At 46.4% G+C, this 20,179-nt stretch overlaps 2 protein-coding genes across 3 annotated transcripts in view; both read right to left on the bottom strand.

Moving 5' to 3' along the window:
• Positions 1-7,586, bottom strand: part of ADAM19 (ADAM metallopeptidase domain 19) — a 32,913-nt gene extending 25,327 nt beyond the window's left edge. For both annotated transcript variants that reach the window (XR_007206967.1, XM_048319973.1), the window contains exons 1-3: positions 7,494-7,586; positions 7,089-7,162; positions 3,817-3,887 (exon numbers count right to left, since the gene is read on the bottom strand). Coding sequence is in view for 1 of the 2 variants with exons in the window: in XM_048319973.1 (XP_048175930.1) it covers positions 3,817-3,887; positions 7,089-7,162; positions 7,494-7,554 (206 nt within the window). In the remaining variant the exon portion in view is untranslated. The remainder of the gene's footprint in view (positions 1-3,816; positions 3,888-7,088; positions 7,163-7,493) is intronic.
• Positions 7,587-12,343: 4,757 nt separating this feature from the next.
• Positions 12,344-19,914, bottom strand: SOX30 (SRY-box transcription factor 30). The gene is made up of 5 exons (XM_048320215.1): positions 19,237-19,914; positions 17,797-18,036; positions 16,339-16,512; positions 14,708-15,185; positions 12,344-12,777 (listed from the first exon to the last, which is right to left on the bottom strand). Exons 1-5 carry the CDS (start codon positions 19,841-19,843, stop codon positions 12,408-12,410), a joined length of 1,869 nt encoding a protein of 622 aa, XP_048176172.1. The 5' UTR covers positions 19,844-19,914; the 3' UTR covers positions 12,344-12,407.
• Between the last annotated feature and the right edge of the window lie 265 nt (positions 19,915-20,179).

The raw sequence follows: 20,179 nt of genomic DNA, 5'->3' as shown, positions 1-20,179 counted from the left end.
GAGAGGAGAGGAGAGGAGAGGAGAGGAGAGGAGAGGAGAGGAGAGGAGAGGAGAGGAGAGGAGAGGAGAGGAGAGGAGAGGAGAGGAGAGGAGAGGAGAGGAGAGGAGAGGAGAGGAGAGGAGAGGAGAGGAGAGGAGAGGAGAGGAGAGGAGAGGAGAGGAGAGGAGAGGAGAGGAGAGGAGAGGAGAGGAGAGGAGAGGAGAGGAGAGGAGAGGAGAGGAGAGGAGAGGAGAGGAGAGGAGAGGAGAGGAGAGGAGAGGAGAGGAGAGGAGAGGAGAGGAGAGGAGAGGAGAGGAGAGGAGAGGAGAGGAGAGGAGAGGAGAGGAGAGGAGAGGAGAGGAGAGGAGAGGAGAGGAGAGGAGAGGAGAGGTCTTTTTGCTCCCTTTCCTTCACTGAGGTGAGAAGACAAATTCCATGCAGGTTTCTGCTGTGGAAATGGGAGCTCTCCTCTTCACTAAGAAGAGACTCACACCAGGCGGTGCTGCCACACACATTGAGAGGCTCTCAGCCTCACCCTGCTTGGCTCAAAGATGCTTTTTATTAACAAATGCAAATGCCTTTTAAAAAAAAGTCACTTTTCATCCAAGGTTTGCAACTCAGATTCTTCCGCTCCTAAGCCCCAGCCAAATTTAAAGCTGCTTTATAGGCAACTCTCCATATATTTGTTGTTTGTGCAGCTTTGAGCTTTCCAATCCCACAGCTGCAGGACATGGTTTTGAGTCGTTTAAAACAAGCCTGAATTGTTTGAGGGATATATTTATCATTATTCTGAAATGTTAATGTGTCATGAACTCTGCTTGAAACTCCAGCATGCTTCTGACTTCTTATCAAACTTCTGAACAGGAAATAATGCAATATTATGTTAACTGCTAATGCAATAATTGTATTCACAAATATATGAAGCCCAAATGCAGATGTGTGATGAGCTTATTACAAAACACGGGGTTGGGCTCAGCTCTGAAGCAAGATATGCAATAAATTCTGTGTTTCACCTCTGTGGATGAACACAATGTCCTTTTCATATGGAATATGAAATTGAATGGTGTGTACATTTCTTCCACATATTGAAACTGGAATGTTTCTTCCAAAGCTAGTGCATCCCTAACAAAGTACAGATCATAACACTTCCCCACTTTTCAAAGCAATTTTATCAGTTGTCTCTCCATAAAGAGAGTGGGGAATGTGTGATGAGGCTGCCTAATCCACCAAGACCATCACCTGAAGCAGTTTCAGTGGCTCGGCACATCTGCTCTCTAGTTTTGGATAAATCATATCCCAACCAAACCCAAATTATGCCAATCATTTCATGCTTTCCTTGAACGATGGGAGTCTGGGATGTGGATACAAGAGTAAAACGTGGGCCAGGCGAGTGCACTCACATCCCTGTGCTGAGCCCAGGGACAGAGGGGGAGCACAGCACCAACCTCAGCAGCAAAGCTGGTTCCCAAAGGCTCCTCTAAACTGGAGCAATTAAATGACCCAGTACTTTGAGGTTTATTTGAATTTAAAAAGCCTCAAGTACCTTCCCTGAAGTTGCAGTTCTCTTACACCCACTTTCATGTGAATCCGAAACCTGGAGCTTACAGGCTTTGGACAGCTTTGAAGGGACACTTCCCACTCGGGAGACTTCCCTTTCTCTCCTGCTGCTCGGGCAACAGAAGAAGTCCTGGATGCTGCAGCTACTCAGGAGCCCAAACCTCAGCCAGAACCTCAGCTTCCCCTGTAAGACAAGCAAGAGCAGTGATAAGCTCTTGGGTGCTGTGGAGCAATGCCAGGCTGGAAATGTGAGGGGCCAGGCTGGGCTCTGCCTCTCTCTTCAACAAGGAGAAGAGGTTTGCCTCTTCTAAAAAAGCACTCTAAAAAGTGCTCTGTGGATGCTGATAAATACACAGGGCTCCCAGGGACTTCATCATTCCTCTTTTAATTCCTAATTTAAGTGCCAAAACTACTTCAGCACTTTCACAAGTCTCTGAAAAGTGGAGCCTTTCCACTAATTGCATTTTGGGGGTTGTACCATCACCTTTCTTGAGCAAGGACTTGAGGCCGGGCAAGACTCCCACATGAAGCACTGCTCTCCGTGAATCACCTGCATTTTCCACAGAAAACAAAAATTAAAAATCTCCGAACCAGGTGCTGTGTTTCATCAGCACCAGTAAAGGAGATCCATCCTGCAGTGGAAGTGTGTGCACCCATTTCCAAGCCTGTGTGTATACATCTCAATGAATGAAAATGCATTTCAGGAAACAAACACAATAGAAACCTTCTATTATTATAACTCTGTTTACTAACACCAGCAATGGGTTTTTCTGTGCTGGAAATAGCACAGCACTGCTCCTGCGAGGCACCTGGAGCTTACATCATGGTGCTTGGAGCACAAATGCATCAACCCAGCAAGGATCCTTTCTCTGGCCAGCTTCAGCTGTGCCAGAAACATTCACTTTTGCATAGCAACTGCAGAATCAGCAAGACCTGACAGTCCTGGAAGGACACTCCCAGCAGCATCAGTGGCTGTGCTGCTTCCAGGCTCAGCTCAGACCTGGCATGGTACCACTGTCATCAGCAGCAGCAATTTCTCCAGACAGGACTGACTTAGCAGTGCTTATGGTGCCTGGTCTTATTTTCCCTGCTGAAACCTGCTCAAACACACAGAATTTAGAGCTGTTTCTGTTTAGTTCTACACAGGTGCATGACTGCCCATGAAAAGCATTCCGTTTTTGCAGCACTGGAACTCTCAGCAGCTTTCATGGCTTTTTACAGAGAACACCTCGTGGGAGGTACATGCCTTCTATCAGCCATCACATTCCAGGCTTTACTGCAGACAGTGACAAAAAAAAATCTGGTTTTCCCCCAAAACACCCTGAATATCATTTAGGTTTATGCCCTGCCATCAAAACTAATAAGATCTTCTGACACTTCACTCTTTCAGGAGGAAATTCACTCTTTCAGGAGGAAAGCTGAGTCCCCAATCTCTGTGGTTGGAATGTCCATAAAATACATTCAAAATATAACCAAGGTCATTAGTCCCAGGTTATTATTCCTACTGATTCTAGAAGACATCTGGTTGTATTTCCATAGATGATTTTTCATACCCATTTAAAAATAAACACTAACAGTGCAAGTGGACTGCTGAGCAAAGACGAGCTTCTTGCAGCTGAATTCCCAGCTGCTATTCCACCACTGGAAACTAAAATACTCACAGGGCAGAGGGGCTCTGGAGTGGCCTCCAGACCAGAATCCTTCTCCCTACCTTAATCTCCTGCAGCTTCTGAATTCAATCTGTGTCACACCCTGCGACAGCACACAGCATTGCTCTCACATGCCTGAGAGGAGGCTGCATTTCACTTAATGCAAAACCAATTTTTCAGTCGAGTTTAGCATGAAGGGCACTAATGGAATTGAAACTGTCTGATAATTTCTCCTAGGAAGCAGAGCAGGACCTCTTTGGATCACAGCAAATGAAATCCTCATTAGAGTCACACTGACTCTAAAGCACTGAGCCATTTGGTAAATAGGGAGTTCCATATCAGCAACATTTTCCAGTTAATGTAGGAAGAATTATGATGCAAAAGTAAGTTTACACACTGAGGGCCAGGTCACCATCTGGTTTTTTTGCTGACAAAGCTCTGCTATAGTGTGCTGCTTGGCTGATTAACATCTGAGGGGACTCAGAATAACCTTGAAATCCAGAGAAGGACTTCCTCATCCTGTCTTTATCAAAACCCTGTTGAAGTCAGTGGAGGTTTTCCTGTTGATCTCACTGTAATCCTTATTCATAATTTAAGTGGGATCACAGTGTGAGGCACAAGCACACTTACCTATTTTTCTCCAGTTCCAAGACGAGCTCCTGGCCTTCTGCCTTTACTGTAACTTCAGCTCGGAGTGGATGCTGTGTGCAAGAGAGAGGCTGCCTGTTACTCACACATCATAGTTATGAACACACCCACAAATACAAACTGCTCCCCTGGGAATTGCAGCTGACCTTAAAGCACCCCTTGCCTTCCTCCTACTTCAGACCTGGAGTGATGGGGAAGGGAAGGGATGTGCCACGGTGGCTCCCAGCTCCAGGCACGCTGCTGCATCCCACAGCACAGCTATGCAGAGCCAGGAAGCGGTACAGGCATCTGCTGGGATGCTGCACCTGAGCTAGAGACACCTCCTGGTGTCTCAGGAGAATAATGTGCTCAGATGAGGCAGCAAATCCTGGTGCTGGAGTGCTTGGAGGTTGGATGGGAAGAGCTCCCTGCACCCCCCTCTCCTGTAGACTGTGCTCAGCACCATATCATAGGACATCCCAGCTTGCCCCAGAGGCTGAAGAGTCAAATATCTGAGCTAGTTAACCAAAGCTTCCTTTGTTGTCACAGCAGAAAGACATTTTTAGGAGCCTATTTCAGGATGCGAGGAATCGCGCCTCTTCCAGAGATTTTCACATCGTTCCTTTACTCACAGAAAGCACCAGTAAAAGGCAGGCAACGGGGACCCTTGGATGCCTTCAGACTCCAGCCACTGCACAGACAGTATTTCACAGCTGTTGTTGTTTTAGTCCCAGGAAACCATGACAGCAGCTTTCTAGTGTGTTCAAGCACACGCCACAGCCCTGGTTTGCAACGTGCCTGCAGCTCCACAGCAGGACAGAGGACAGCTGCCTCCCCAAGGCCTGCTGGTTTGAACAGAATCCACCCCAGTTTCTTAGTGCAAGGGCAAATGTATACACTAACCCCAACATTTAAAAAACCCAAATCATTCCAGAGACTTAAAGCACAGACTAAGATTTTGAGAGGAGCAACTGGAAGAGGCTCTGAGGTCTGCAGTTTTACCTCCCTCAAAGTAGAACCACTACGTAAAGTCAGCTTGGGATTTCCAAGTCTGAATGTTTTCTCGTAAAGAAACTGGATGAACAAATTCCCCAGAAGATAAATAACTCATATTAATATAACAATGCACTTTTTTCAGCTGGGAGAAAAAAAAAATCATGAGGGCTGGTGAAATTATTAAGCCATGGAGTTTTCTAAATCAGTGTTGGAGGAGACTTAGCAGAACAGAACACTGAAAGTGAAAGAAGGCAAGGCTGGCTGAATGGGGTGTTCTGTCAGCCCAGAGATATGCTCACTTGCCATTTCATCAAATACAAATATCTCTTTTCATCAGCTCCCTGCTCATATTCTGGGTTTTGCTCATCCTCCCTTCAGTTTCCAGGACGTGGCATCAGGCCCATGCAGATGATGCAAAACAAGTTAATACATTTAGGATATACAAGAAAGGATAATTGCAGGAGGCAGAGTTCCATTTACCGAGTCACAGGTGCTCAGTTCATCTCAGCTAGGTCTGTTTCACTCACTAACATGAAAGCACTGGAGGTTGCCTCACCCATAGCTGAGGGTCTCCATCACCACAAAAGTCTCTTCACAAAGGTTGTGCAAATATCATTACTACTAATGTCTCCCTCCCTTCTCCTTCAGTAATCCCACTGCCTCAGAGTCCGTCAATTGCTGTGTAAATGAAATATCCCAGCTGTATATAAGCTTTGCTAACACTCATTTCAGAGCCAACAGGAACTTGCCTGAAACAAACCAAGTGTGACCCCTGAGACCCAGCAAATTTGTATAAGGGGAAATGCTCTCCAGATGTATTTGCATCACTATCAATAACAGAACCAAAACTTGCAGGCAGCATTGCAAGGGCATTTTAAAAAGAATTAAGATCACGAGAGAGTCATTATAGGGTTTTTTGTGTGTAAGAGGACACAATAATAACTTTTAGAAAGTCTCATCATATGGAAAAGACCCATTAATAAATTCCCAAATAACACCACTACATTCAAGAAAAATGGCATGTCTCCATAATGCTGTAGCTTCTCTTTTTTTGGTTCACAATGTAAAAAACATACTCTGGAGTTCCCTTTTTTACTTAATTACACAACTGCAATTACTTCTTGATTGCAACAACACAAAGCCTGGGAAGGCTGAACTGTGTTTTGTGTTTGATGTTGTCAGGATCTCAGTGATTGTCAGAGTCTGGAGACGATTGACACATCACTTCATTCATCCATGTAACAGCAGCAGGGGTGAGATGTGTATTAACAGAGACACAGCTAAACCCACCTGAGCTGCTGGTTGGCTTTTCTTACCTCACAAAACACCCTCACAGCTGGGATTCCCAGAACCAGAGAATGGTTTGGGTTGGAAGGGACCCTAAAGATCATCTTGTTCCATCCCCATGCCATTGGGCTGGAACACCTTCCACTAGGAAAGATGGCGCCAAGCCCCATCCAACCTGACCTTGCACACATCCAGGGACAGTGCATCCACAGCTTCTCTGGGCAACCTGTGCCAGGGCCTCACCACCCTCACAGTCAAAAATTTCTTCCAAATATCTAATTTAAACCTGTCCTTTTTCAGTTTAAAGCCATTCTCCCTTGTTCTGTCACTCCATACCCTTGTAAAATGTCCCTCTCCAGCTCTCTTGCAGCTCTTTCAGGTACTGAAAGGTGTGACAAGGTCTTTGCAGAGACTTCTCCAGGATGAACAACCCCAACTCTCTCAGTCTGTCTTCATAGGAGAGGTGTTCCAGTTCTTGGAGCATCTTCACTGCCCAACCCTGGCCTGGCTCCAACAGGTCTATGTCCTTCCTGTGCTGGGGATCCCAGACACAGCACTGCAGGTGGGGTCTCACCTGACCAGAGTAGAGGGTCAGAATCCTGTCCCTTGACCTGCTGGTCACAGTTATTTTGATGCAGCCCAGGACACAGGTGGCTTTCTGGGCTTATCTTCTCCTACAGCAGATTCTTCTATCCCTAAATGCCACTGATTGCATGGCCCCGCTCCCCTTTCACAGACATCGATCAGGTAGCTACAGACCGAGGCTTTAAGGCATGGCGGAGGGCAGGGTGAAAGCAGTTCCCAGAAGTGCCAGCCAGCTCACACAGCCTTTCCTGCGATCTGGAGGAGCTGTGGCAGCTCCTGGCTCATCCTCGCAGCTTCACAAACCCGAAACGCGCATCGCCAGGTGCTGTGCTACCCGCGACATCCCCCCTGCCCCGGAAAGGTAGGGCTGCAAACAAAGCAGAAACCAAGCGCTGGGCGCGACCTACCTTGGGGCTGCCGGGGCCACCCGGGGCTGCCCAGCGCGGCACCACCACCTCGGGCTGGAGCTCAGCGGCCGCGGCTGCGGAGAACAAGAGGAGCGGCTCAGCACCCCCGGCCCCTCCGCACCCCGGCGTCAGACAGCACTAACCCGGGGCGGGAGAGGAGAGGGAGCTTTGCGCTGGTTGTGGAAAAGCAGGAGGATCCCCCATCCATCCATCCATCCATCCATCCATCCATCCATCCATCCATCCATCCATCCATCCATCCATCCATCCATCCCCGGGCGTTCCCGGAGCCGGAGCGCTGGCGCGGGGCTGGCGCGCAGCTCCGCCCGGGCACCCCGCACTCAGCCCGGGCATTCCGCACTCAGCCCGGGCATTCCGCACTCAGCCCGGGCATTCCGCACTCACGGGGCGGCAGCCGCAGCAGCAGCGAGAGGGCGATGCCGCAGAGCAGCCCCGGGCCCCTCATGGCTCCGGGCAGGGACCGCGATCCTCCACCGCCGCCGCCGCCGCCCTATAAACCCGCCCGGCGCCGCTTGTCCCCTCCCACCGCGGCACCGCGCCCGCCCGCAGCCCCCTCCTCTCCTTCTCCCTCCGCGCACCCCGGGATGCTCCCGGTGCTCCAGCGGCTCTGCCCTCCGGCGCGGGGCTGAGCTGGGCTCTGTCCCCCTCCGGGGCAGGGGGAAAGCCTGGGCACCTCCCTGGGGCTCCCTCTGCAAAACCGCCCCTCCGGCGCCTTCGTCAGCACAGAAATCCATTGTGCGTCCAAAGCTAGGAAAAAGGGGACAGCTGGGGGAAGGAAGGAGCTCAAGAGTTGCTTATTTATTTGTTTGTTATATTGATGTGCAATCTTATCATAGCTGATCCCATGGCTCCAGAGACACCCTAAATCTGTCCCCTCCTGGGAAATACATTACTCCTGGACAGCTGAAGGGATACAGGATAGATTTTTATGTGCCTGTATATAAGGACAGAAGGAAAGGACGTTCACTGCCTGTCTCCCGTTATGGTCAATGGAAGGGCTGGGCTTGAGGGAGGACTTGGGAACATCCACAGCTCGTATTCCCAGTGCTGCCCTTCAGGGATATCCACTCACTGCCATGAGGCCCCCAAAAAAATTGTCTGTCTTCTCCTGCATCCTTCAGGGCTGAGCCAAGGCTTGAAGTCGACACATCATCTCTTTGATGGATCTCTGCCCCTCAGGGAGCTGCACAACTCTGTCTCACTGCTGAATTAGCCCGTAGGGTCAGGATTGCACCACGAGAGGAGAGTCCGAGTTAGTGGGGCCACGCTGAGGTTACCAGCTGCAAACACTGGGGGACTCCACGGTGCTGTAGAAGTTCCTTGCACACACTGAGCCCACAAAAAGCAACTGCCTTCTCTGTGTCAGCGTGTGACTCCCAGCCAGCTCAACTGCAGCCCCACTCAAGGCTGCAAGGGTTGACTGACATGGATTTTTATGGGGTCAGCTCCGAGTGGCAGGAAGTGCCATTACCTCTTAGCCACACTCCTCAGACAGACATTGATCTGCATTATCCATTCAACCCTCTCCATTCATCTCTATGCTTGAAGTGTCTGTGTAGGTGAACCACCAGGGAAACGAGAAATGGGGAGAATTTGCACGTGGATAGGTTTTCAGAGTGTATCAGTAAATCAGGCTGGTAGGAAATGAATACTCCCTTCAAAATAAAGGTTTGCCAGATAACAGTAATGATTCTGTCTCTTGTCCAGAGGATTATTTATGCTATTAAAAACTCTAATCTCTTTTGTACTGAAGGTCTTTGCTGGCTCTTGCCATGGCTGCCCAAAGGAAATGTGACTGTTCCCACTTGCAGATACCATTTTGGTTTCTATCTTACATATGTCCCCTTTGTCCCCCAGCACTTCAAACACTGAACCTCTCTGATTCTGTGAAGGTCAGTGTATTTCTGATACCAGCCTGGGAGAGGAAAGTCAGGAACTGTAGGGACACCTAGAAAGAATAATCAGGGTGAGAGAGCTATAAACGACATTTTAGCTGACCCACAGAGGTAATGAATTTTCTTGACACAACTAAACCTTGTTTCTTAGAGCAAAAAATACTGGGGAAAAATTTCAGCTCTTTTCTAATCATATGGAATATCCTGAAGGGAAATCTTGATTTTTTTTTTTCTCCTGTGAATTTCCCTACTTATTTATAGCTGCCTGTAATATAGAACAAAACAATGGCACTATTGTGCATGTCTATATTATAAATAAGTTAAAATGCAAGCCAAATTTAGACACAAATTTAGCTACTCTGCTTTCATCCTTGCATAAAATTTCTGTCTACCCAAAGGAAAAAAAACCCCACTTTGATACAAACATGTATGCTCGTACTAAAGGACTGTCACAAATCTTCTCAGTACAACAAATCTTTGCAGAGGCTGCTCCATATATTTCTCTAAAAGAAGATCAGCTCAAAAAAGAAAAAAATTGAATAAAAAGAGCCTTATTTAAAGATTATTAAAATATTTATGCCAACATCTATCTGCTTGTGATTGTTTTCAGTGTTCAAGTATCATAAAAATATGTGCAATATTTGCACTTCTTATATAGTGATATTTTTACCTTTGGATCTTGGTAATATGAGAATTGATATCTCAATTTATAAATAGAAACAAGATTTTATAAAAATAAACCAGAAACTCCCTGTATAAAAATAAAATGACAGGCTGTGCAGTGGTTATATATAGGTGAATCTATCTATATATTTATGATACATCATTTACATTATTGAGACATTGCTGCATGGAAAGATTCAGGATATTTTAGCCTTATTAACAGTGCTCTGGTGCTCTAACGCTGCCTCTGGCACAGGATGAGTCAGATCCTGCCTGTGCCCACTTGTTCAAAAGCTTTTCCCTAAGTCAGTGGGACATTTGCTGGATTTCACAGAAAAAGGTCAGACTTCTGGTTATCTAAGAATTACACAGGCTCAGACTCATTTCCTCCAGGATCCAAACCACCTGATTAAGAGTATCAGCTGGGAATTTCAAGTCTGCTCTGTTCCCTCATCTGTTACATCCCCCATGGCCAAGGCATGGAGCAGCAGCCTCCGTGCAGCACCCTTAAGCTCAATAAAGAGGTGTTTCAGCCTCCCCAGGGCAAAACTGATGACAGAGCTTTTGCAGAGGGGGTTCTGCACTTGCTCGACAATTTGCAAGATGATTTAATGCTACTGTTGTTAGCTGAAGAGCAAAAGATGATGATTCCTCCTTTACGTTCATAGTAAATCAGGAATTAGGCACAGAGAAGGAAACAGACCTGCAGAGGAAAATGCCCGTTCAAGAAACAGACTTGAGCAGAGAATGACTCGGACATGTATCAGAGCTCAGTAATATTCCATTGCAATTCTCTCTTCAGAAATGGGAAAGGCTGTGGAACAAAGTGCTCTGAGAAGACTCCTGCTGACACTGAAGAAAACGTTAGCCAGAATCAAAGTCTTAGCAGGAGAAGGGAGAAGACTGTCCTGCCTAACCTCTGCATTACAGACACTCCCACTGATGAGAGAAATGTTATGACTTTGGCTGACTTGAGTGGAATGTGCAATCTCCCATTTTACAGAACATTCTTCTTGTTCAGGTCATTCAAAATGATCAAAGGAGGGAGGCTGTGAACCCGTGAGGGAAACTGGAGAGTTAAGAACGAACTCCTTTATCCTGAGTCCTAACACTTGAGAGCAGCTTCAGCTGACCCAGAATATTCTGTTTAGCTTTGGTTTTCCACCACCCATGTAGGGCAGCAGGGATATTTGGAAGGGCTCTGGAGCAGCTGTCCTGCCAAAGAGGGAGAAATGCTGTAAGATGATCAGCAGCTAGACAAGGGCTTGTCCCGACGTGCCGATAGCAAAAGGGTATCAAAGCACTCCCTGGGCTTCTTTTAAAGGGTGGGTCACTGCTACCACTTTCTGCTATGACTTCTGCTTCATTCCTGCAGACAAGTGAACTTGAAGGAGATTGTACCTGCAGACATCTTTTTAACTGTATTTCCACATGTGAAATCCTATAATCCTCTCTGTGCTGTCTGCAAATTTCTCCAACACAACAGTGATTATACTGAAGTAGTTCATTCTCAGAAGGGAAACAGGTATAACAGCACAAGGGCTTTTAATAACATCCAATCCATAAAAGTGTCCAGTAATTTTGGAGAGGAAAGTTGTCTCTGTAAATGGATAGCCACAGGCAGTGATGCAGGGAGGCACTGCATGTCTTTAGACTTCTACAGCAGCAGGAAGAAAACAAATTTTGTGCAGAAAATCTGCACCTGTTTTTCAAGCTGAGAAGGATGTAAGGTGGTTTTTAGTTTAGATTAAGGTAAACAGTAAGGAAGAAAATAATTTTAAGCAAGTAGAACATGTCCCTCACGTCCCAATTACCTTCTGCACTGCCATGAAGGCTTGCAGGAGGGCACACAGTCACCAAGGGACTGGCCCTGCCTGTGCTGGCCTAGACTGGCCACTTCACACTGCCAGAGGAAAGTAACAGCACAGATACTTGGCACTTCAGAAATCTGTATTTAGGAGAAGTTTGTAGGTGAGCTGAAAACGACCTAGAAAGGGGAACTAAAAACCTCTTCTATCACATTTTCCCAGCTACAGGGCTGCCAGACATGCTGAGGGATGATGCAGAGGAAGCCAGGTTTGAGTGGGTTGTTTGTATAACTTTCACTTCTGTTGTAGACAAGACAGGAGAGCCTTCAAGAGAGCTCAGCTGAGGGCTGGCTCCAGTGACACAGACCTGCAGACACAGATCCCTAACAACCAGTCCAGGACATCAGCTCTAGCTGGGCGGGAAGAAGGGATCACACTTACATGTAGTTTCCCATTAGTATGTACAGGATGTGTTAAACCAGTCCTCTCTTCCTCTGGGCTTAGGAGAATTTATCAGAACAGTTGTGTACCATTCTAGATTCTGGTGCATTGAAACATGTCTGATGTCTTACACCACACGGTATAAAAAAAAAGATGGGAGAAGAGGGAAGTTAGATCTAGAGAACGATCCCACAAACAGCTGTTTTATACCCCGAAACAGGCTTGTGGAGGAATTAGTACATTTGGCCACATGGATTCCTGCAGGCCAGATCAGCTTTCAGTGAGAATTTAGAAATGAACAGGCATTTTCTACTATTTATAAGACTTTCCTCTTATCCAAACAGCTCATCAGACTCTTCAAAATGACCTGTGCAACTTACTAAAGCTACCTGGGTTTCCCATTGAACACACTTGACTGAAAAGGTGGTGTTGAGGAAAACATTTATTTCCCATTGTATAATACTTCTCTGGATTATAATATGTTTTAAAAATTACAATACTTGAAAAAACTTTACTTCCTCTTCCTCATCACTGTCAGTTACATTGACAATGTAAGTGCTGGAGGGAGTAGATGGGGGGGATGGCAAAACCTCCTCCACCACTTCCACATCCAGCTGTGGCAGGGGGCTCAGAACTCGCTCCTCACTGTAGGTGCTCTGACTGAACACAATTTCGGGGCTCCCACAGACGTGCTGGTTCTCACACAGCCTCTCTTCTGAGTATGGCCTGAAATGATAGTCTTCATCCAGAGGGGAAAGGATCACCTCCTGCCTCTGGTTCCTCTCTTCATAAAAGCCAAAGCACTGAGGCACTGAGCTGGAGAAATTCCCGTAGCCAAATGGAGCTCTGAGTGGGAATGTGCTGCAAGGAAAGAGATTCAAAGCTGGCTTTCAGAAATGTGGGGCTGCACAGTGACACTAATGTTCTATGCTACTCAGCTTATCCTGTTTTTTAAAACCTACAAACTTTAAAACCATGCCTAATTTCAGCACTAGGACCATAACAAGAGTCATTCAGATTCCATTTCTGTGCATAAGCATTTGTTCAACCTCATATACACATAAGGTTGCTCTGAGAACAAACATAATTTATCAATTATGCATTTATCAATCAAATAATACCATGCATAAACCAGCATGCAGTGAGTTAATCAACATACTCAGATTAATAAAACAAAGCATCAAAAGTCAGTTTGTCTAATTTCTGCATGCCGAAATTTGTGACAGACCGGGGGTAAAAAGCTCTTATTTATAATTTTTACTGAGCTCTTTCATCTGTTACACTGTTATCAAACAGGACAGAGAATCCTTGTGCCCAATATGTGGTTGTCAATGTTAATATTTAAAGAACACACAGTGATACATTTTTATAAAGTAACCACATAGTAAATTGCAGGAAGTTACTATGTCAAATGGAACCGTATTCCTCCAGTGGCAGATGCCTGAATTTTCATTCTGATGCAGAATGACACAGGGATTGTAATTTACAGTATTTTAGAGAAATTCACTACATTGTGAAGAAAACAAAACATGTGAAGAAGTAATCGAGCTCTACAGTGCAGACATTGTAAAGACATTGATACAATATCTACTGATGTTTCGACGGGACTATTCATCATTCCAATCTAATATTTAAATCTTTAGTGCATACATCTGCACTTTCAGTTCAGAAATCATGACTCCAGTATGCAAGAAATGAGTTTATAGAACAGACAACTTATAAATCATTGTATTAGAATGACCCTGGCATTAAGAAAGCTGCCAGCCTTCAGAAGTCCATTAATGTGTGAAATCAGAACAATCTTTTATGCTGCAAGAACAATCTTGTCTCTCAGAGGCCTCACAAAACTGTCTCCTTTCAGACACCAAGGGCTGAGCAAAGATCATTTTTAGCAATTTTGGGAATATGTGTCCTGTGTTTCTTTAAAGGACCCCAAAACCAGAAACATCTTGTATTGCACTTACCAGCTCCTGAAGTTCTTCTGAGTTTAATGGGTCATCATTAGCTCTAATTAAAGACCAGGTGGTCTTATTGCCGCAGGAACATACTGGTTGTTACTACTAGTGAGAATGAGCAGTGTACAAACAGGCAAATTTTAAGTCTAATAATCATAATAATTTGTTAGGCTTGCTACTGTGCAGTCATGAAAGAAAAGTGATGCCCTATAAAGAATAAGCATCAGATGACTTGTGTTTGAGCTGCCCACCTGCACCAGGGCACTGGTGCTTTCTGTGCATGCTCAGCTCAGCAGATGTCCTATGGGACACTACATGTGTTAGCTTGGAAATTCTTCTATTAGGGGATGTCTGACTGACTGTTCAGAGACTGAAAAGGAAGAACTAGGAATTACTGCTTACACAAGAATTCTGCAGGCACCTCCCACCAGGCTGGGTTTCAGAAATATTAGCACTTATGGCAATCATAGCGTACCCAGGAGACATCTCCAGGGCACACCTACTTTAATTCTATCTGACCATTTTCGAAATATATTTACATTACCTCTACCTAACGCTCTTCTGCCTAAATCAACTGCACTTAGACCCATAAAGTGGAAAGAAAATACTTGTGTTTTCCATGGCCTTAGGAGTGCCAATTACTGCAATAGTTCTATGGAGCCTTCAGTAACTGGGCACATATTACGAGCAGGCTGAGGCCAGGGGGTCCCACCACACGGCAGCTACAGGAAGGTAAGAGCTCATTTCCCTCTGAAAGCTCCATCTGCTTTCTGCAAGTCAAAAGACTCTCTGTCTTTCAGCATTTTTTCTTACTGGTATTGAAATGGTTTCATTACCTTGAGGGGAAACAGCGAGGTCCAGGTATAAAGGAAGGGTGGCAAAATGGATACTGAGGAGTTCCTCCAAACAAACTAGCTGGTTGTCCAATGGGAGCAGACACATAGGCAGGGGAGGGAATAAAAGGGGTAGCCTGGGGAAGAGGTACGCCTCTAGGAAAAACAGAAACCCCTGGGATCTCACTGTTAGCGACAGAAAACCTGCCACTAGTGGTGCTGATGTTACTTGGGTTTCTGCTGCTGAAGCTCTCAGCGAAAACGGGTGCAGGTCTCTTCAGGGAGAAATTGAGCCCAGGTGATACAAAAGCTTCTGTCTGAGCAGGTTCAGCAAAGTGCTGTGATGAAACTACAGGGTGCAGGGACAGAGTTGGAGCTGCAACAGCCACTGACGTGGGGCTTGCAGCCATGGTCTGGAAAAGGGTCATGGGCCCAGCGTGTTGAATGGAAGAAGCTGGCAGACGGATGGCAGGAGACTCACCTTCGGGAAACAAAACAGTTATTTATCAGACATGAGTGCAGAGTTCTGATAAACAGCAGCAGAGCAAACCACAGCATTTCTGAGCAGACACAGAACATTTCTTCACGAACTTTCCCGGCAACTCATGTCATACATCTAATGTGTTTTGACAAATGGGTTTGGAGCCCACACATTAAAGCTTCCTTCCATAGAAAGCCAGGGGCGGAAGGAAGTGGCTAATGAGCTGTGGCTATGGGTCTGGTGAGGCTATGTCTTGTCCTATTAAGGCCCCATAAGGGTTGGAGTGTGCCTTCAGCTCAGAAGACCTCACAAGTCTACTGAGTTGGAGTGAGCCAAATTTAAAACAAATCTTTGCGCTGAGGAGTGTAAAACACCCTGATCTCCAATACGGTTCCTTATTTCACCAATGAATGTACGACTAGACAATTTCACTTTGAAATGTTTTGCAGAGCACCAACTTCAATGTACACTTTCAAATCACACCTCATCAACAGGGCTGCCTTTATAGGAAAAGGTTTCAAAACACATTGCATAAAAGTTTTCAAACATCACTAACTCAGAACTTCACCAGAGCAAAGCTGAGTGTTCTTTTGTTTTAATATCTCCAAGCATTACCACACAGCATAATCAGGCATTTCATTTTCTTGTCTCATTGCAAAGAAAGCAGCCCTTGTCAGGATGCTCAAAGAAGAAAATGCCATTGCCTGGATCTGAGCTGTCTGCTGTTGAAATCCACTACCCATGCACTGACAGAGCCTGAGCTCTTTCTCTCAGGAATATGCATATCAGCTCTTACACTGAACTGAGGGTTCTCACACTACACTCTATTTCACAGCCAGTGTGGAGTTCTTGTAAAAACAAAGATCCTTCCAGGGTATCTGTGAGGTGGAGACCAAACAAGGGAAAGACGCAGCTGTAGCCTAACAGCTTAAGTAGCACAAAGTGTTGGGTAGTAGCCACAGCTTCTCCAGGCAACCAGTGGCAGGGCCTCACCATCCTCACAGCAAAGTTTCCTCCCAATATCTAATCTAAACCTACTCTCAGTTTGAAGCCATTTCCCCTTGCCCTGTCATTACATGCTCTCGTAAATACAGGCTCTTACTGGAATAGGTAAATTCTGAATTTTTTAAATAATTCACTAGAGAAAACTCACAGACTGGACGTGCAATACTGTTCTTAACGTTGGAGTTGACAAAAGAGTAAGTAGGTGATGAGAAGGGAAAGGTGCCAGCTGGGTTTGTAGTGATGGTACTCTGGGAAGTGCCCGAAAATGCAGCAGAGCCAGGTGGTGGAGAACACTTCTTTTTGTTCGGCTGATAAACCCAACCTGTCAGAGATGAAAAAAAAAGCAGACATCCAATATTTTGGATGGTTTCATTGTTTTTCTAAAGCTCTGTTATCTGTAATTCTGAAGGATCTGATAATACAAGTCCAAAACCTGCTCCTGTAGGCAATGGCAATGCTCCATTTGTTTTGGTGAGCTGGAAATGGGGAATTTTACTGGAGATGGAAATGAAATAGAAATATTTGGGCATTGTTGAGATGTTACCAAGTAGTGCCTGCTTGGGAGACAAAGAAATACCTAACAGTGGGGAGTGATGTGGCTCAGCTGAGGAAAGCACATTAAGGAGAACATGACACTGGCACTGTGGGCTTTCAGTGTGGAACAAAACCACTACTATTCAAAATGTGGATCTTTCCTCATTGTTTCCTCAACCCCTTAAGTCTCACATACATCTGCAGGTTACAAGATGTAACAGAAAATATAACCCACTAGGAACCCTGCATAGATTTTGGGAGAGTACGTTTGCCTTTGCCTGACAACATTAACCAAACACTTATAGACATATGAATAAATGTATTATGAATTTACACTGAGCTGCTTGGTTTCTTACATGGGTTAACTCTTAATGCAACTTTAAACACCTTTTTTTTTTCTTTTTTTGAAAGATGCAAGGAGAGAGGGAGAGTGATGCTCTTTTCCTTGTTTATGACAGATTAGACAGGATCATGAATGAGCAGCATTATGACAACAGAGAGAGAAAGGATCACAACATCTGGTATCTCAACAGCTTTTCAGAAGTGTTCAAAGTACTTATGCTCCATTATCTTCTGGATAAATGAATTTGTTAAGGGTACAAATTTTAACACTTGACAAAAGGCTGAGAAACAACATTTTCCACACCATTATTTGGGAACCTCAAGCCTACATGATGAAGAATCCCACAGAATACAATGCTGTTTGTGCTTCCTGTGACATTTCCCTTTCCTGCTTTTAAGGAATGGATGCATGTGTCACCACAGGCCACCTGGGCAGCTTTTTCTGGAGCAAGGAAACTGATGCAGCAGGCCATGTTCACAACAAACTCGCTCTCTGGCCATTAGACTACTAAAGCATTCAGAAGAGCTGCTGTAGCTGTGGTGGTCTAAGCACCATCATTTTGAATGCTTTAAAAAATTCATACAGTTTCAAGCACACAGAAGGATTGTGTATTGCTTGCAATATTTGTGATTTTTTTTCTATCTCCATTACTTGCTATAATGCAAGAGATTGGTTTTCCAAAAAGCCCTGCACTTCTAAAGCATTCAGGTAAATAAACAAGATGTTTACCAGGAAATTCCTCCCTGTGCCTCAGTTTTATTTTGTTAGCTTCCTCGTAATACGGCTGCTTCTGCTCTTCAGTGAGTTTGCTCCACTCCAGGCCGAGCTGAACACTGATCTCTGCATTGTTGGCACCTGGGTTGGCTTTGGCCACAGCAGCCCTGTGGATCCGGGCCCACACCATGAATGCATTCATTGGACGCTTCACACGGCCGCTTTTGGTCTTGCTGAATGGAGTGTCTGGCATCCCTGTGCAACAAGGCAAGGAAAGATCATCATCTTCCAGGGAATACAGCAGGTCACACTCAACATTACACCCAGAAGATGCTTGGCAACAGCACTACTGGAGCTTTGGAACAGATAAAACTCAGTGCTTATTTGGAGAGCAGTTCCTACAAAATAACTAAAGCTGAGTATCCTCCACTGCCCTTTGCTGAGTCACTGCACAAGGAATCAGTTACCTGGCTTTCGTTACATATAATTAAAAAAAAAAAAAAAAGAAAGAAACAGGGACTGCTACCACACTAGTTTGGATTTCAGTTGGCTTGCTTTCTTAGGAATTTATAAAGTAAACGTTGTATAGCACAGACCACACCACAGCAAATGTGTTATCACCACCAGAACTATGTATCCAAAGCCCTAAGGATGCAGGGACTAGGACTAAGGATGCTAGGGCTGTTTAGCCCCACACCTGTGCAGTCCCTGCCTTCTCAAGTGAGGTTGTCACTGTTTCGGGTTTCTGCTTGGGTTTTGTTGTGTTGGGTTTTTTTTTTTTTTCTTTTTTTCTTTTTTTGGATTTGGACACTCATTTTGTCGGAGGAACCTGTGTTCCCAAATGATTGTTACATGATACCTGGCTTTGGCTCTTTGTAAACACCGGCTGCATTTTAATTGAGTTGGCAACATGATGAATCTCCAGGCCCCTTAAAACTAATCCCTGAGCAAGCAATTTCCTCTCTGGAAAAGGTTTAGAAATTAACATTTTCACATAATCAATAAAGGGGAAAAGTCCTTAAGACCTTACTTAAGTAATTAATTTTGAAAGTTCAGATATTAAAAAAAAAAAAGGCTTCTAATCCAGATGTTTCAAAATACTCTTCATTTAACATGTCCAGATTTTCTCAGAGAGGTGTACAAGTACTTTGTAGCTTTAAAAATCAAGCACATTCCTGACCTTAAAACTGCAATCACAACTCAGTGTAATTCTGAACACTGTCCTAAGGGGGTTCATGCAGACAAGGCACAAGGTGACAAAAACTGCATTGATTGTAACAAACCACTACAGAACTCTGTGCTCCTGTGCTTTTGTGCCTTATGCTGTGCAAGAAAGTCATGCTAAACCCAGCCTATGCAAAGGGATGGTTCTCAAACACGACCTTTGCACTTGTGTTCTCCTGCCTGATAACCTGTCACCTGTGTGCCACCTTGCAAGCTCTCTGACCACAATACCTGAATCCGAGGGCAGGACTGTGAGGGGAACGTTTTGTGTTTCAATCTTTGGACGCTGCACTACAGGCTGCAACTGAACTGGCACTTGTTTTACCGGCACTGGAGTCACATGCATCAGCTGCGAGGGCAGAGGGCCTTGGAGCTGTACGTGGGACCTGGAAGGCAAGGACTGAAACAAGACCGGGATATTCTGATCTTGAGGAGGGTTTCCAAGCTCGCACAGGGATCCAGCCGGGGCATCGCTCTTCTCCACCTTCAGTGGGCGGGCCTCAAAGGCCACGATGGGTCGGTCCGTTCGGACAGCAGCTCTTCTCCAGGCCTTATTCCCACTTTGCTCCAGGACCTTCTCCTCGTTCTGGCGGTCACCGCTGCCCCCTTCATGGTCCCTTTCTCTCCTGATGACACCCCGGGCCTCCTTCTCAACCGCCGCCGGAGCCGAGATGCACTTGCTCTTCTTCGCTGCTCCTTCGCTGTGCCCGGGCCGGCTCGGATGCTCCTGCGCTTGGACGCGTAGCCCTCCGAGGGGGCCCATGACCTCCCTGTGCCTGGGGGGCGACGCGGGGCTCGTCCGGGCGCGGAAGCGGCAGTGCCGGACCCTGCGCTCCATCGCTCCGCTGCCGCTCCTCGGCCGCCGCCACCGTTGCGCCAACGCTCCCCGCGGCCCCGCGCCGCCGGCGCGCACCGAACGCGCATCCCGCACCAACCGCGGAGCGCGCACCGAGCCCCCGCCCCGCCGGCTCGGTCGCGCTGTCCCCCCGTCCCGCGCCCACGGCCGCCCATCCCGTGCTCGTTGCTCGGCGCGCACGGACCGGGGCGCACGGGCCCCCAGCCCCGGCCCCGCGCCCCGCGGCCGCCATGGGCACCGCTGCCGGAGCCGCCCCGCGCTCCGCCCGCCAGCTCGGCCCGCCCTCCGCCGGCACCAGCGAGCGCTGCTCCGGGCCGC

The sequence above is a fragment of the Corvus hawaiiensis genome, chromosome 15 (genome assembly GCF_020740725.1).
Source record: "Corvus hawaiiensis isolate bCorHaw1 chromosome 15, bCorHaw1.pri.cur, whole genome shotgun sequence".
Lineage (NCBI taxonomy): Eukaryota > Metazoa > Chordata > Aves > Passeriformes > Corvidae > Corvus > Corvus hawaiiensis.
This window is presented reverse-complemented; position numbering and strand designations above follow the sequence as displayed.